At 45.6% G+C, this 16746-nt stretch overlaps 2 protein-coding genes across 14 annotated transcripts in view; one reads left to right on the forward strand and one right to left on the reverse strand.

Annotated features, from left to right (window-relative positions):
• LOC133493623 (uncharacterized) overlaps window positions 1-13658 on the reverse strand; it is a 30585-nt gene extending 16927 nt beyond the window's left edge. For 2 of the 3 annotated variants that reach the window (XM_061807190.1, XM_061807191.1), the window contains exons 1-2: window positions 13500-13658; window positions 8238-13204 (exon numbers count right to left, since the gene is read on the reverse strand). In XM_061807190.1, the coding sequence (XP_061663174.1) occupies window positions 9535-11463 (1929 nt within the window). In that variant the 5' untranslated portion in view covers window positions 11464-13204; window positions 13500-13658 and the 3' untranslated portion in view covers window positions 8238-9534. Of the gene's footprint in view, window positions 1-8237 lie in introns of all 3 variants that reach the window. The other variant, XM_061807192.1, reaches the window with a different exon arrangement.
• The window catches only part of LOC133493621 (gastrula zinc finger protein XlCGF57.1-like), a 51170-nt gene that overhangs the window by 10410 nt on the left and 24014 nt on the right, over window positions 1-16746 (forward strand). For 3 of the 11 annotated variants that reach the window (XM_061807183.1, XM_061807181.1, XM_061807182.1), the window contains 2 exons: window positions 3044-3146; window positions 5302-5458. In XM_061807183.1, the coding sequence (XP_061663167.1) occupies window positions 5332-5458 (127 nt within the window). In that variant the 5' untranslated portion in view covers window positions 3044-3146; window positions 5302-5331. Of the gene's footprint in view, window positions 1-1851; window positions 3147-5301; window positions 5459-6186; window positions 6445-16746 lie in introns of those variants that run through there. The other 8 variants (XM_061807188.1, XM_061807177.1, XM_061807180.1 and 5 more) reach the window with 6 other exon arrangements.

Raw genomic sequence — 16746 nt, forward strand, 5'->3', positions numbered from 1 at the left:
GAGGCCTTCAACAGGCTTAAGGCAAGTTTCACCGCCACGCCCATCCTCATTGTTCCGGACCCAGATCACCAGTTTATGGTGGAGGTTGACGCATCTAATTCGGGAATCGGAGCCATCTTGTCTCAGAGGAGTCCCAAGGATGGAAAGATCCACCCGTGCGCGTTCCTGTCTAGGAAGCTGACCCCGGCAGAGAGGAACTACAACGTAGGAGATCGAAAACTGCTGGCAGTCAAGACTGCGTTGGAGGAGTGGCGGCACTGGCTGGAGGGCTCACAAGTGCCGTTCGTGGTCTTCACTGACCACAAGAACCTAGAGTACCTGAAGACCGTGAAGCAGTTGAACGCCCGCCAGGCCAGGTGGGCCCTGTTCTTCACCCGCTTCCACTTTACTCTGTCCTTCCGCCCAGGCTCCAAGAACGGCAAGCCGGACGCACTCTCACAGATCCACGAGGGGGAGCGCATGGAATCAGAGGCCGCTCCTATCCTGCCAGAGGCATACTTCGTGTCTGGCTTCACCTGGGCGGTTGAGTCGCGGGTGAAGGAGGCCCTGGGAGAGACGCCGCCACCCGCTGATTGTCCATCGGACCGCCTTTTCGTCGTTCCATCTCTACAGGGAGACGTTATCAACTGGGCCCATACCAACAAAATGGTCTGCCACCCGGGTATGGCAAAAACGCGTTCAGTGGTCGAACAGAAATTCTGGTGGCCCAACCTCAGCAAAGACGTGAAGGAATTCGTCAATGCCTGCCCGGTGTGTGCGGCTAATAAGACGTCCCGTTTACGACCGGTGGGTGAGTTGCGACCCCTGTCCATTCCTTTCCGCCCGTGGTCACGCATCGCGTTGGACTTCGTCGCCAGCCTGCCGCCCTCTCAGGGTAACACAGTTGAGCTGTATGTGGTTGACCGATTCTCCAAGATGGTTCACTTTGTGCCACTTCCGAAGATCCTGTCAGCCAAGCAGACAGCCCAGCTGGTGTTGGACGAGGTCATCCGTTACCACGGGTTCCCCCGAGATGTCGTCTCGGACAGAGGTCCACAATTCAGCGCCCGCTTCTGGAAGGAATCCTGGACCCTGATCGGCGCTTCAGCCAGTCTAACTTCGGGCCATCATCCGGAGTCTAACGGCCAAACAGGGAGGGTAAATCAGGAATTAGAGACCGGACTTCGATGCTTAGCATCTAGGGACCAGAGCACGTGGAGCCAGCACCTCAAATGGGTTGAGCACGCCCACAACTCCCTACCCTCCGCCTCAACAGGTATGGCTCCACTCCACGTTGTGCACGGCTATCCTCCCTGTTTCCCTCATTAGCCGGAGACTCCGCGGTACCGTCGGCCCTGGCGGTGGTACGGCGCTGCAAATGGACCTGGGCGGCAAGCCCGGAGGTGCTGCTGCACATGGGCAAAATCTACAAGTCCGCAGCAGACCGCAAGAGGAGAGCCACACCAGAACTCAGGGTGGGGCAGCGAGTGTGGCTCTCCACTAAGGATCTTCCGCTGCGGATGGAATCCCGCAAACTTGCTCCCAGGTTCGTTGGTCCGTTCCCGATCACCAAAATCATTAACTTGGTCGCTGTATCACTTAGACTACCCAGGTCGATGAGGGTGCACCCAACGTTCCACGTTGGAAGACTACGCCCGGATCGTCCTTCGCCGCTGGTTCCTCCGGCCAAACCCCCCCTGCCCCCCCGCATGGTGAACTGCGGGCCGGTGTACACAGTGCGCCGGTTGCTGTCTTCCCGCCGCAGAGGAAGGGGGTTCCAGTACCTGGTGGATTGGGAGGGATACGGACCGGAGGAGCGCTCTTGGATCCCCTCGATCCCCTTTTTGTGACGTTAAGAAATGGATTAGGTCATTGTAGAGCTAGATCCCGAATTCACAGTCCACTACTTTGATTTTGTCAAGATAACCATGACCTTGGGCCAACAAATCATCTTGTCAGATATCCTCCCACCAAAAGCTTTTGATACAAATGAAACGACTACGTTTGGTGTGTATATTACTATGCTTATAGTCGGACCACATATGTTCATGTTCTGTTTTTGGAGTCCAGGTACTTTTGAAAAGTCAATTATGTAGGTGGACTTTTTGTGGGCTTCTTTACTCACAGTTGGCATATTGCTTTGTAAGTAATCATTCTCTGGCAACTTAATTAAAAAATATATATATAGCTGCTAATTTTGGAAGTCCTTAGTGTTATTGCTTTACATGTTGGCAACACACAACAACAGAAGGAAGAAAAACTACACGTCTGGAGCTCAAGTTGACCCAGTCTAAAATTGCAACTGTTCGTCACTTGAGGTAATCTTCTAAACTGCCAACTCCTATCAGATAGGATGCAAGATGCACTTTTTTTTTAAGAAGTCAAAGTTCTTCCTAAACTTGCTGATTTTCAACTTTCACTTCTGCTTTTTTTTTTGGGGGGGGGGTAGAGATTGTGACAGTTAATGTCTGCTTTGGTTTCCTTTGTAAAAGTTCAAGCACAGTTTATGAGTTGGATGAAAAGATAATTTGTTGGGTAAATAAATTTGGCAAAATTGAGCACTTCTGTTCCACTTCCAGGTTATCATTTATCTCGCAAAGGGGCACCATGTTCCTTTTTCAGATGAGTTACATTGAGGAAAAAGGAAGGAAAAACCTTTTATTAATCAGCCTAATAAATCGGAAGGTTGTGACGCGTTAAATAGTGTAACTGCTCCTAAAGTTTTTGTTTCAGTTAAGAGAAAGCCACAAGTTATTTTAGTTGTTGTGACGCCATACCCTGGAGGCTGAAGATTGGGTCTTATTTTGAAAAGAGGCAGCTGGTTTGACTTCAATTGGTTCAATTGGTGGTCTGTTGCTTTAAATTTTTCTGGCCCAGAGGATATTTATATACATTTCTCATTTTATTTAATATATTTCTTTTTTTCTTCTCCTTCTCCTCCTTTTTTCTCTTCTTCTGCTTCTCCTTTTCCTCCTTTTCTTTTCCTCTGCTTCTCCTCATTCATCTTTGTCGTCCTCCTCTTCCTCCTCCTCTTCTTCTTCTCGCCCTGTGAGATCAACTTCAGTAAATCTTCCTGAACTTGGACCAAATGTTGTGGATCCTCAACGAGGGACGCCCCTGATCACAACTTTAGTGGACTAAAACAGCATTCGTGGAATCGAGTCCAGGTGGAGTCATCTCGTACACTTTGAAGCTTTGCGGCCTATCTTAGTTTAGCTTGCTAACATCGAGACACGTTTATTATTAATACTTCGCAAAGCATAAATCAAGCCTGAAGTATAGTGTTGTTCCTTCCGCCACCAACTACTACTAAAAAACAAAAAAAAAATACGACCCAATCACAAGATGAAGCACTATTTCTAAATGACCTGTTCATTTACTACACACGCTTGTAGACGTAATTTCTTAAAATATATATTTACAATAAATAATGCATCTTTATTCATCTATTTATGCAATCTATCTTATCTATCACAAACTGTCTCTCCTAGAGTAAAAGAACAAAATAGTTTTCATCTTTATCGATCTTTTACAACACAATTACATGTTTTACTATTTCCTTTTGTTGCTTTTGGTGGTTTGCCATTTTCACTAAGGCGTAAAAAAAAAAAATTGATTTCCCTACGGACCATAAAAATTCCCACCGACATTACCATTTTTACATTATGTAATATGTCATTGGTGTGGTTCTCCATTGCCATGTGCGCGCTGCCGTGGAAGCACAGAGTTAAACTGGGTGTTTGAGAGCATCCGCGGTGGGCAGCAGCCACTTTCTCAAGTGCCACTTCCTCATGCACGTTGCTGCACCTCATTGCACCCTGATTACGTTGTGTCATTAAGCTTTTCATGCCATGTGATGCCTGATCGTTGTGTGAACGGGAGTCGTTGATCTATGACCGAGATCCGTTCTTACACTGGCAACATAACCTGAATTTTGGCATAAATCAAATTTCACTGTTAGTCAAAATGACAGCTGAGATTGGTTCCAGCACTCCCGCGACCCTCGTGAGGATAAGGGGTTTAGAAAATGGGTGGTTGTTGGTTCTTCATATTGAAAAAAAAAAAGATGCTGTACTACCCATTACTGCAAGAGAGAATGAAGGGAGGCTGTGCTGAGCGACTGCTAAGGAAGCATTTGCAGGTACCCCTTTCTAGCAGTAAATCCCTCATCAGCATCGTTTCCTTTCTGCTCTTTAAAAGTTAGAAAAATGCGCCGTGCCTTTTCCTTTAGTGAACATTAGGCTGATATTAAGCCTACGTTCATTCGGATCCTCAATCTGTAACGTAAGTAATCTTTCCATCTCGGCAACGATCGAAGAACGTTGCTTGTTTTTTTTTTCTTCATTAAAAAAGTTGCTTCATGGTCACTGTATCAGTCATAGGGGCAAAACCCTTCACGTTCACTAAAATATGGCCTTTGTCCTTAATCATGATCGCCACAGTCGACTGACTGAAACCCCGGTCTTTATCGATGTTGTTCGGTGTTACTCCTTTTCTCTGATCTTTCAATTATATTAATCTTCATTTCAATGGTATTTGCTTTTATCGGCTGGACCAGGATTGCTTAAAAAAAAAAAAAAAAAAAAAAAAAAAACAGCTTTCTTCTTTTGGCCATAATGTGTAAAAAGCTGGGCGAAAAAGGAAAATATACTCCCAGCGCATAAACAATAAGCATAACCGAAGCAGAAGAACTATGGTGCTAGGGATAAAATGGCAGACAAGACACGTGTGTCCTAAAGTCGAAATGTTGTTGTTCAAGACCGTTTTAACTCGGGGGACTCCCTAAATATGCATGTGTGTTCACGAACGTCAGCTAGCGCAACTGCCTCGTCCCATGTCATAGCGTTACTGGGCCATACGAAATCACGTTACGTTTTCATGTTTTGCCATATCCGATTTTTGACATAGTTTCATAATTTTTTGGACCAAGCCTTTTTTCCTTGTGATTTTTGGACTGTCGCCCCGTTGACTGCATTCTCTTTTACAACTACTGCGTCTAAGCTTCCTGCATCTGGGTCCCACCCTCTGATAAAAGTGTTTCGCAATGTGAGATGGGATCAGGAATTTTGATTTCGTTATGCACGAGAGACCGTGAATTAACGAGAACTGACAATAAACTGGCGGCACCATATGCTTTAGACGGAGTAAAGAGATTTTGTAAAAAAAAAAAAACTACCAACAATAGTTGAAATGTAGGAAAACGGAACCACAACAAATTGGGAGGGGGGCTAATGGACTGTTTAACACACAATGTCGAAATCTGAATCTTGATCTAATTAAGATGTCTGATTTTCAGTTGGGTTTCTCATCTCTCTTATGTAGCGCAGAAAGTGTTGTGATCATCGTGTGAAAATGTGTACAAGAACGACAGGAGAGTACAAGGAAGAAGTTCGCGGACCAAAGAAGGAGCAGGAGCCACAACGGCAACTACTGGACGCTTTGTTCAATCTGCAGCCTCTGATTGTGCTACGCAGAGCAGGTTGGATGATTTGTTCCATGCATTCTAATTTGAATGATATTCTCATTTATGGGCCCCGTTGATGATGCATTTTACGTAACATAATTCACATCCCACCCTGCAACTGACTGGCGACCAGTTCGGGGTGGAGTTTGGCATTTGCCCAAAGTCAGGTGGGATAGGCTCCGGCACTCCCATTTTGAGGATAAGGGGCTTGGAAAATGGACATACACAGTGTGCCTTTGCACATTTACGTTCACCGTTTGTAGGCGTATTTGTGGATTTTGATCTACCAAGATTTTTTTTTTTTTTTGCGGTAGTTTCACGATTGGACAGGTATTGAATTCTCTCCCGAACAAGCTACCTAATGATGGTGCTCATGAGGCAGCAAGGAACATTTTTCATCTGTAAGCAGAAAAAAACTAAATTACCTCCACACTACCCGTGTTGGTAGGTCATTACTGACGATGTTGTACATACTCACGGTGTCACATCAAATTTAAATGATCACACCACAGCAAATAGAATAGCATATGTAACAAATAAATAAACAGACAAAAGAATGACTCGAGAAAAAATTGACACAAAAAATGCACTTTAAACACTATTTACATGCTCTCAGCATGCTTTGCGCCACTAATGAGGTCCCGAGTGCCACAAAGCATTCTGGGAGCACCTATAAGCTTCTTCTGCTTATACTTCCATCCATTTTCTTTGCCGCTTATCCTCACGAGGGTCACAAGGCGTGCTGGAGCCTATCCCAGCTGTCAACGGGCAGCAGGCGGTGTACACCCTGAACTGGTTGCCAGCCAATTGCAGGGCACATGGAGACAGACAACAGCTGCACTCACAATCTCACCTAGGAGCAATTTATAGTGTCCAATTAATTTTGCACGTTTTTGGAATGCGAGGAAGCTGGACTGCCTGGAGAAAACCCACGCAGGCACGGGGAGAACATGCAAACTCCACACAGGCGGGGCCGGGATCGAACCCTACTCCACAAAACTGTGAGGCCAACACTTTACCAGCTGACCCACTGTGCTGCCCTTCTTCTGCTTACTTTACTAACTATTCCTCTCTGCCTTGCGAGCACCATCATATGGTATCTTACAGACACACTAAAACATGTGGTAGCATACATGGGAACGGTGTAACCAGTGTGTTCAAGTGTACTTCATTAGACAAGTCACACAATAATTGTGCACATAAGGGATGCTATCCATTTAAAAAAAAAAAAAAAAAAGACTTCGAGTGATGAGGCTGAAATTTGAAATTGAGGGCGTTATGTATAATGTGATTAGCGGTTATGCCCCACAGGTAGGATGTGACCTAGAGTTCAAAGAGAAATTCTGGAAGGAACGACATGAAGTAGTTCTGAGCATTCCACACAGAGTTGTGATTGGTGCAGATTGTAATGGACATGGCTGTAGTGAACACTTTCTTTCCAGAAGAGGAAGGAACATAGAGTGACCTACAAGAGCGGAGGGAGAAGTACGCAGGTCGATTGTATTTTTTGCAGACAATGTAATCTGAAGGATGTTACTGACTGTAAGGTAGTGGCAGGGGAGAATGGAAGCTGACAAAGGAAGAATGTTGTGCAACCTTTCGGAAAGAGGTGAGACAGGCTCTCAATGGACAGGATTATAAATGAGCTCATTAAAGGGACAACCAAAGTTGGATGTTTTCGAGACAAGGTTCGAGAGAGTAGACATGGGGGTTTGGAAATGTCCAGATCCGAGAGAGTGAGTATATTGGGAGAAGGGTGCTGAGGATGGAGCCGGCAGGCAAAAGAGCGAGAGGAAGACCAAAGAGAAGATTGATGGATGTTGTGAGGGAAGACATGAGGGCAGTTGGTGTTAGAGAGGAAGCCGGAGGAAATTGGCTTAGATGGAATAAGATGATGCGCTGTGGTGATCCCTAACGGGACCAGCCGAAAGGAAAAGAAGATCCTTAAACTCCTAATTTTAGTCTTTTAACTACAGCGTTAGCTGTTGTAGGTTTAGTTTACCACAAATTAAGCACACGGCTTTGTCATTGACTTCTGTAAAGCAGTACGTGACAGTCCATATATTATTGAAAACGCTAACATTCAACAGAATGAGACAAGTAAATCATTCAATATATACATCAAAGAAACATTAAATTGAATGTTGCATAAGACTGTAGCGCCCCACCCTGTGAAGAAAGAACAGGACATGATAGGACAGGACAAGGGTCATGAACCAGCCCATACAAATGGAATGTGGTGGGACTAGGTAAATTAGAGAAGTCTATAGAACAAGAATATAAATGAAATGATAAATAAGCTCTTCATGTATATGTGAGTTGTTTCAATAAGTGAGTAGACCTACTGTACTGTTCTCTTCATGTGTTTTACTTCCAAAGTGCTAACATGAATAAACAGCCAGCCAAACTCCTTTTCAAGAGCCAGGAAGTGAGCGTGCTTGCTCCTTTAATGACTTCTTAACAGGTCAAGTTGGGTGACACAATGAAAATGGAGTGAAATTAGAAAAATAATTACAAAACATACTAAACAGACTGCAATGTCAAATCAGTATGGAGTATAAACATCTTCCATTAGTATATGAATTAAACATTCACATTCAGTAAGTCTAAGCACAAACAGCAACAGCATTCTCGTGATGTGAGTAGCAGATACACATACTGCTGCTAGCTATCTCATGAGAATGAACACAACATGTAAAGTTACTAAATCAGTGCAGCTCACAAATATACACGAAGACACTGTTAAAGTTACTAACAATACTTCTGAAACATATAAAGAACATAAATTACTCACAGCCATTGCTTTCTGACGGATTCATGCACAAGAATAAGCTGATTTCAACGTGCTATCTTTCAACTGTTGACATGCCTTTTTTTTTTTTACCTTTTGCTCAGCGCTTCCTACTTCCTGTATTCTGTAGTTTCAAAATAAAAGCTCAGCAATGCACTCTCAAAATTAACAACACAAACAGATCTTTTCTAATAAAATCGATCTTCTTAACATATTAAACACACTTGAGGCAGAACACTCCCCATCTGGCACTAATGCCACTAAAGCATCTGTACTTTAGCTTTGATTTTCTTTTGCCAGGAGCAAGACAACATCAGAGATAGGCCTCAAGAAAGTCTTTATTTTGTCTTGCGACGTCCTGACTTCAATTTTGCGGACCTGTCCATCACTGCTTGGGAAGGTGGAGACGACCCCATTGGCCACTCGTTGCGATGTGTCTGGCTCTGCTTCAGCAGCACTAGGTCTCCAACCTGCAGGTTTCGACGTGGTGTGTGTGCCATTTGCGTCTTGGCTGAAGGGTGTGGAGATATTCATCCCTCCATCGAAACCAGAATTCGTTTGCCAATGCTTGCACTTGTTTCCACTGACACTTGAAGAGATCCTTTTCATTGAAGCCTCCAGGTGGAGCAGTTATCCCCGGTTTTTGGGTCAAGAGCATAGCAGGGGTCAACATCATTGGAGAAGTGGGATCAGAAGAGACAGGGATCAAAGGCCTTGCGTTGATGATAGCAGATACCTCTGCCAAGAGAGTGCAAAGCACTTCATGGGTCAGGTGAATATGTCTGGTTTACAGCAACATGGAGTCAAGAATTCTTCGGGTTATGCCGATCATGCGCTCCCAGACTCCTCCCATGTGGGATGCGTGTGGGGGATTGAATTCCCAGGTACAACCATTCTCGTGGAGGAACTTAAGAGTGGAGGCTTGACCTGGATCAGCTCGTTTCATACACAGCTCAGAGCTGGCTCCTACAAAGTTCGCGCCTCTGTCCGATCTCAGCTGCTTAGCTGGCCCTCTTAAGGCGAAGAACCTTCGCAGGGCATTGATACAACTGGCAGTATCCATGGACTCTATAACTTCCACATGTACAGCCCTGGTGCTCATACATGTAAAAAGTATACCCCATCGCTTACTTTGAGCCATTCCGCCTCTTGTGCGTCGACTGATCACATTCCAGGGTCCAAAAACATCTAACCCTGCATACGTGAATGGTGGAGATGAGCTCAGACGTTCTGAAGGGAGGTCAGCCATCTTTTGTGTCTCAAGTTTTCCTCTGAGCTTGCCCCACAGGTAGGATGTGACCTAGAGTTCACCACAGCGATGAAGAACTGAGCCTATTAATCTTTTGCCAGCAACAATCCACAGACCAACAGACCTGATTGCTCCCTCTGTGAACTGCCGTCCTTGGTGTTTCACCTTCGCATGGCGATGGCTCACAAGCAATCTTGTGACGTGACTTTGTTTCGGGAGAATGATTGGGTTTTTGACCTCTGGATTGACTGAAGCATGTCTCAGACGTCCTCCTATTCGCAGGAGACCATCACACACGAAAGGGTCGAGATTCAGAATTGTGCTGGATTTTGGTATAGCCCTGTTTTCTAGTAGTGCGACACACTCTTCTGGATAAGCATCTCTCTGGGCAGCTTTGATTATGACGATCTTTGCCGCTTCTAACTCTTCTGGAGTGCGAGGTTGGTTGCACTGATGCCATCCTTTACACGTAACTGTTGAGTTTGTCCTGTGTGAGCGAATCTGATGGATCAAGAAGGAAACTGCTCTCAGCAAGGACTCCCAGGTCGAGAACCGTTGGAATTGTTCTGAGGTGAGTTCACTTTCTCTGAGCGAAGTAGCAAGAGTGGTCGGCTGAGGCCTCACATCCACGTCTTCCTCAGGATCCACCAGCTCAAAGGATCTGGGTGTTTCTGGTTGGTGTGGTTTGTGAAGGAATTCTGGCCCTGTAAACCACATAGTGTCTGTGAGCCGTGACGCAGGTACAGATCTGGTGGCTAAATCAGCTGGATTCTGATTTGTAGGATTTTTGTTCAATGTGCGTTGCAATGAATGAAGACGGGAGAGAGCTTGAGCACGGTTGTTTGGAAGGCGTGGTCTGGGTGTTCTGAATGGTAGAGGAGCGATCCAACTGTTTTGCTCATCTCTCTTGAACTCTGCTTCCATGATCTCCAGAAAGGTCTCATCTTCGAAGGACAAGGCAGGTTTGTTATCATCTTCCGTTTTCGCGAACACATCTCGTCCGAGTTTATCTTTTGCAGTAACACCAGACGCAGGATATGTTGTCAGCTGTGCGGAGGTAGACTGTCTGTGCTCCCCGCCGTAGCCTACTCTCTCTCTCACACTGATGTGATTCTGGCAGGGCATCAGAAAAGATGGGCGTCCATTCTGTAGGACATTGGTTTTAAGGACTGATACAGTGGACTTGTATGTACTATCGATGTAAACCTCCCCTACTATAACCCATCCTAAATCCAAACGCTGGGCAAAGGGAGCGTTGTGAGGTCCTTTGATTTGATCTCTCACCTTGTGAACTTGTATGAGGTCTCTCCCCAGTAGGATTAAGATCTGTGCTTTAAGATCGATCTTTGGGATGTGAGGTGCCATGGATCTCAAGTGAGCATGGGAGTGAGCGATCTCTGGAGAAGGGATTTCCGATCTGTTGCTCGTAACTTCATTACATTCAATGAGCGGAGGCAAGTCCAAACACACTTCACCATTCAATGCTTCGATCTGAAAACCAACAGCCTTTCTCCCAGTCATTTCCGTGGTTCCAGCACAGGTCCTCATCAGGTAAGGTGTATGGTCCCCTTGGATGTCAAACAGCTTAAAAAACTCAGACCTGGCCAGTGATCGATTGCTCTGGTCGTCGAGGATGGCATACATCTTGATTGAGCGTTCTCGCTGTCCTTGGGGAAAAACCTGGACTAAACATATCTTGGCGCAGGACCTTGGTGGGCGACCTTCGCCGCAGACCTTGGTGCACCTGGAGGTCACTTCTGGAGGAGAGCTGTTTTGTTGTTCTACGTCTGATTCTGTCAGAGGAGATGGTGCAGGGGAGACAGCAGTGTCTGGGTGCATGACAGTGCAATGTTGATTGCTTTCACACTCATTGCATTTCAGCTCTGCCGGACATTCTCTAGCCACATGAGTACCAGAACAGCACTTGAAACAACGTCTGTATTCTTTTAGCAGCCTTTTGCATTCCATTAGCAGCTTCATTCTAAAAGCTCTACATTTTTCCAGAGGATGTGGCTTATTGTGCACTGGACAGTACTTGGTTGGGTCATCACTACCTTTCTTGTCAGTAGATGTTTTGTGTAACAAGCTTGAATCTGTTGTTGAGACATCTGTTCTATGCACAAACACAGCTGTCCTAGAACTATCATGCTTGGTTGTGGATCTTTCACTATGGTCATGGCTGCGGTTACTGCTCACCAACACAAAGCTGGGGTCATTTCTGGCCTTTGCCTGACATCTGACAAAGTCAACAAAAAACGAGAAAGGAGGGAAACACACTCTGTACCGTTCTTTGTAGTTTGAGCCAGCATACAGCCATTTTTCCTGTAAGTTTGGTGGCAGCTTTTCCACGATTGGCTTAATCCCTCAAGGAGTGTCAAGGTAGCTCAGTCCTGGTAGATAGCCATCCTGCTTGGCTGAGAATAGTTCCAAGAGCAGATCGCTAAGTTCTCTTAGCTTGATGTTATCTTTGGAGGTTAGCCGAGGAAAATTGTCCAATCGTTTGAATAAAGCATTCTCAATCACTTCAGGGGTAGCATAGCATTGTTGGAGTCTTGTCCAGGCTAATTCGAGAGCAGCGTGAGGATTGGTGATGTGGACAGCACATATTCTTTTAACATGTTCAGATGACTCCTTTCCCAGCCATTTTACCAGGAGGTCCAGCTATTCACTGGCTGTTAACTCTAAGCCCTGAATGGCGTTAAGGAAAGAGGACTCCCATGCTCTGTAGCTCTCAGGCGAGAGAGCCCCGTGGTTACCAACTCTCTGCGGGCGAGGTACCTAGCGAAGTCTATCATGTTAGCGGCTGGAGCAGAAGAAGAATGCTGTGGGTTGCTCTATATGAAGTGGTTTGATTGGCTAGCATGACTGAATAAGGGAGAGCTCTGCTCCTGATAGGTTTTAAAGGAGGACTGGGGGTTCTGAGGTTGCGAGCTGAGATGCTGAGAGTGCAGGTAGGAGCGCTTAAACAGGCTTGTCTGAGGCTAAGGTGCTGATAAGTACTCACTTTGCTGTGTGTTCCTTGTAGGCGTGGCATCACAGTTGTGTGCAGGAGTTAATTCAGGAGCTTCCTGCTGTCTTGGTGGCGACGCTTCTTTAAAACAATGAGGAGTTATATCCACAGACGATGCAGTTTCAAAGCTGGCTTGAGCCTGATGTTCCACATATGCCTTTGTACGCTGACATGTTATCTGCGATGAGATGCGACTCCTGGCGCTGCACCTATCCTCATATTCTGGTCCTGCTGCAGCTTCTAAAACTTCAGCCTCTACAATAGCAGCAGCAGCTGCCTTTTCCAGTCCTAGAGCTTCTAACTCTGCTTCTAGTGTAGCCTTTTCCAAATCCAATCTAGCTCTCTGTCTTTTCAGTTCTAACTCCTTTTGAGCGAATGTGGCTCTGGTGCGTGCAGCTTCGGCTTTAGCTCTAGCTCTAGCAGCAGCACTAACTACTGAAGACTTGGAAGTGGCTTTGGAGTTGGAACTGAACACTGATGCCGCTTTCTCCTCCCTTTTATTGCATGTGCTTCCATAACTGTGGCAGATGAATCCTTCTGATTCACTGGCTTTTCACTGTACTGTTCTCTTCATGTGTTTTACTTCCAAAGTGCAAACATGAATAAACAGCCAGCCAAACTTCTTTTCAAGAGCCAGGAAGTGAGCGTGCTTGCTCCTTTAATGACTTCTTAACAGGTCAAGTCGGGTGACACAATGAAAATGGAGTGAAACTAGAAAAAGAATTACAAAACATACTAAACAGACTGCAATGTCAAATCAGTATGGAGTATAAACATCTTCCATTAGTATATGAATTAAACATTCACATTCAGTAAGTCTAAGCACAAACAGCAACAGCATTCTCGTGATGTGAGTAGCAGATACACATACTGCTGCTAGCTATCTCATGAGAATGAACACAACATGTAAAGTTACTAAATCAGTGCAGCTCACAAATATACACGAAGATACTGTTAAAGTTACTAACAATACTTCTGAAACATGTAAAGAACATAAATTACTCACAGCCATTGCTTTCTGACAGATTCATGCACAGGAATAAGCTGATTTCAACGTGCTATCTTTCAACTGTTGACATGCCTTTTTTTTACCGTTTTGCTCAGCGCTTCCTACTTCCTGTATTCTATAGTTTCAAAATAAAAGCTCAGCAATGCACTCTCAAAATTAACAACACAAACAGATCTTTTCTAATAAAATCGATCTTCTTAACATATTAAACACTTGGGGCAGAACACCTACACCCAATGAAAGAATCCCAAGGGTGTGTGCCTCCGGATGCATGCAAGTGAATTCAGACCATTGTGCATGCTTAAAGACTGACAGAAATGTCCTATAATTGCTGTGACTGCAACATGTAGGATAAGGACCCCATCTAAAAAGAGGTAGGAAGTAACTTCTCTGAGTTTGATTGAATTATTATCAGTGCTTTATACATTGCAGGAGAACAAGTTTCACTTTATTAGTGTATCACTGAGCTGCTGAATGATGTGTGTAATGCGTTCTGCCGACGTGTCGGGTTTGTAATACCTAAATGTGCGATGTCATGTAAGAGAAATGTCTATTTACCTATTTGTATCGCATCTGACTTTTAAGACAGAGCACCGGGTTCCATTACGAGCCAAGTCAAATGAATACAGCCACTCTCTTATGAAGACTACAATGATATTACTCGTGATCTCTCCAAGTAAAAAAATGCTCACCCTGCTTTACATGTGCGGTATGATTCCACAATTTCAACTTCAAACATGTTATGTTCAATCATCATTTTGAAAGCTTGTGGGACATTGCTAAGAGTTGGACCTTAAGGTCCATTGAGGACAGAACTGGGACCAAGGATCCACTTGAAAGAAGTCCTGTGGGCAGGACACCAGGCAGGGTCATCCATCGGGCCGAATGTGGCCCACGGGCCAGAGAGTGCCCAGGTCTAAGTTAAACTACACTCACAATGGCTACTTATGTGCCTGAGGAGCATCTGCAACATTGTTACAATTGTCGCACTACTAGTTACTTTAAACTGCATTCATTTCTTGACGTCTCAGCGCACTTTGCACAATGGATTAGTTGACTAAGATACAGGAAGTGCATCACGGGTAAAGATTGACATTCCAAACCCCACCTAGCTAAATTGAGGGATGTAATCCTACGTGCTAGCCAATACGGGTTTCTGCTCTATCGTGCCACACACATCAAGAGACAGGATGTGCGTCATGGCTAAAAATCGACATCTCTCCAAGCCAATGTGATGCCAGTAAGATGCTTAGGCATTGGCCAATAGGAGAGGAGCTCTATCACCCCGCTTTAAAACCAAGATACAGTTCAGGATGTTTACATTTGGTGGAACACAGCGCCATTTTTTTCCTTTCATATCCAGAATTTCTTTTGTAACTAGATACAAATATTTTCCGGGGAGGCCCTTCATAACCCGAATCTTTCATTAGTAGAGGTACCACTGTACTTGGTAACAAAAGTATAACATTCCGACTACCCTGCTCCTCGAGCTGTCACCTAATCGTGGTGGAGGGGTTTGTGTGTCCTGATGATCTTAAGAGCTTGTCTGTGGCTTCATGCTCCTGGTAGGGCCACCCATGGCAGAAATCTCCTAGATGAGGGAGCAGACAAAGTTGTTTGTGCCCATACACCAAACAGCAGTTCAGGGTACCTACCCTTTTTGGAGTCCTCTGCTGGGGGACTTCAATGCCAACATGGGCAATGACAGTGAGACCTGGAAGGTCGTGATTGGGAAGAACGCCCCCCCGATCAGAACCCGAGTGGTGTTCTGTTTTTGTACTTCTGTCCTCATCATGGATTGTCCATAACGAACACCATGTTCAGTCATAATGCTGTCCACATGCACTTGGCACCAGGATACCCTGGGTTGCAGTTTGATGATCAGTTTATCGTTATGTCATCGGACTTGCAACTGCATGTCCTGGACACCCGAGTGAAGAGGGGCGGAGCTATCATCTGATCACCACCTGGTGGTGAGTTGGCTCCAATGGTGGGGGAAGATGCCGATCCAATGTGGCAGGCCCAAACGTATTGTGAGGGTCTTCTCTGTCAGAAGGAATTTCAACTCACACTTCCAAAAGAACTTTGCCCATGCTCCAAGGGAGGCAGGGGACATTGAATCTGAATAGACAATGTTCCGCGCCTCCATTGCTGAGGCAGCCGCCCGGAGCTGTGGCTCTAAGGTTGTCAGTGCCTGTCGTGGTGGCTACCCCCGGACACGTTGGTGGACACCAAGCTGAAGGAGTCCTTTCAGGGATTTTTGGCCCATGGGACTCCCAAGGCTGCTGATACCGGCTGGCCAAGCAGAATGCAGTTTCGGTAGTCAATGAGACAAAACCCCAGTCGCGGGAGAAGTTTGGTGAAACCATGGAGAACAGCTTCAAGACTACTTCAAAGAAATTCTGGTCCACTGTCTGGTGGGAGGACGAGGAAGCAGTGCACCGTCAACACTGTGTATAGTGGAGATGGGGCACTGCTTGCTGACTTCAACTCAGAATGTTGTGAGTCGGTGGGGAGAATACTTCGAAGACCTCTTAAATTCCACCAACACGCCTTCCCATGAGGAAGCTGAGTCTGATCTTTTTTAGGTGGGCTCTTCTATCTCTGGGATTGAGGTCACTGAGGTTGTTAAAAAGGTCCTTGGTGGCAGGGCCCCAGGGATGGATTTCCTAAAGGCTCTGGATGTTGTGGGGCTATCCTGGTTGACATGCCTCTGCAACATCGCATGGAGATCTGGGACAGTGACTCTGGATTGGCAGTCTGGGGTGGTGGTCTCCATTTTTAGGAAGGGTGACCGGAGGGTGGGTTCCAACTATACTGAGCTCACACTCCTTAGTCTCCCTGGTAACATCTATTCAGTGGTGCTGGAGAGGAGGATCCATCAGGAAGTCGAATCTTAGATTCAGGAGGAGCAATGTGGTTTTTGTCCTGGGCGTGGAATAGTGAACAAGTTCTATACCCTCGTTAGGATCCTTGAGGGTCCACGGGCGTTCAACCAACCAGTCTACATTTTGTGGACTTGGAGAAGGCGTTCAATCGTGTCCCTTGGGGAGTCCTGTGGGGGGATTCTTCAGGTGTTTGGGGTACTGAACCCCCTGATATGGGCCGTTCAGTCCCTGTATGACTGGTGTCAGAGTTTGTTCTGCATTTCTGGCAATAAGTCAGACAAATTTCCTGTGAGAGTTGGACTCTGTCAAGGCTGCCCTTAGTTACTGAGTCTTTCATAACTTTTATGGACAGAATC

The sequence above is a fragment of the Syngnathoides biaculeatus genome, chromosome 20, assembly GCF_019802595.1.
Source record: "Syngnathoides biaculeatus isolate LvHL_M chromosome 20, ASM1980259v1, whole genome shotgun sequence".
In the NCBI taxonomy this organism is placed as follows: domain Eukaryota; kingdom Metazoa; phylum Chordata; class Actinopteri; order Syngnathiformes; family Syngnathidae; genus Syngnathoides; species Syngnathoides biaculeatus.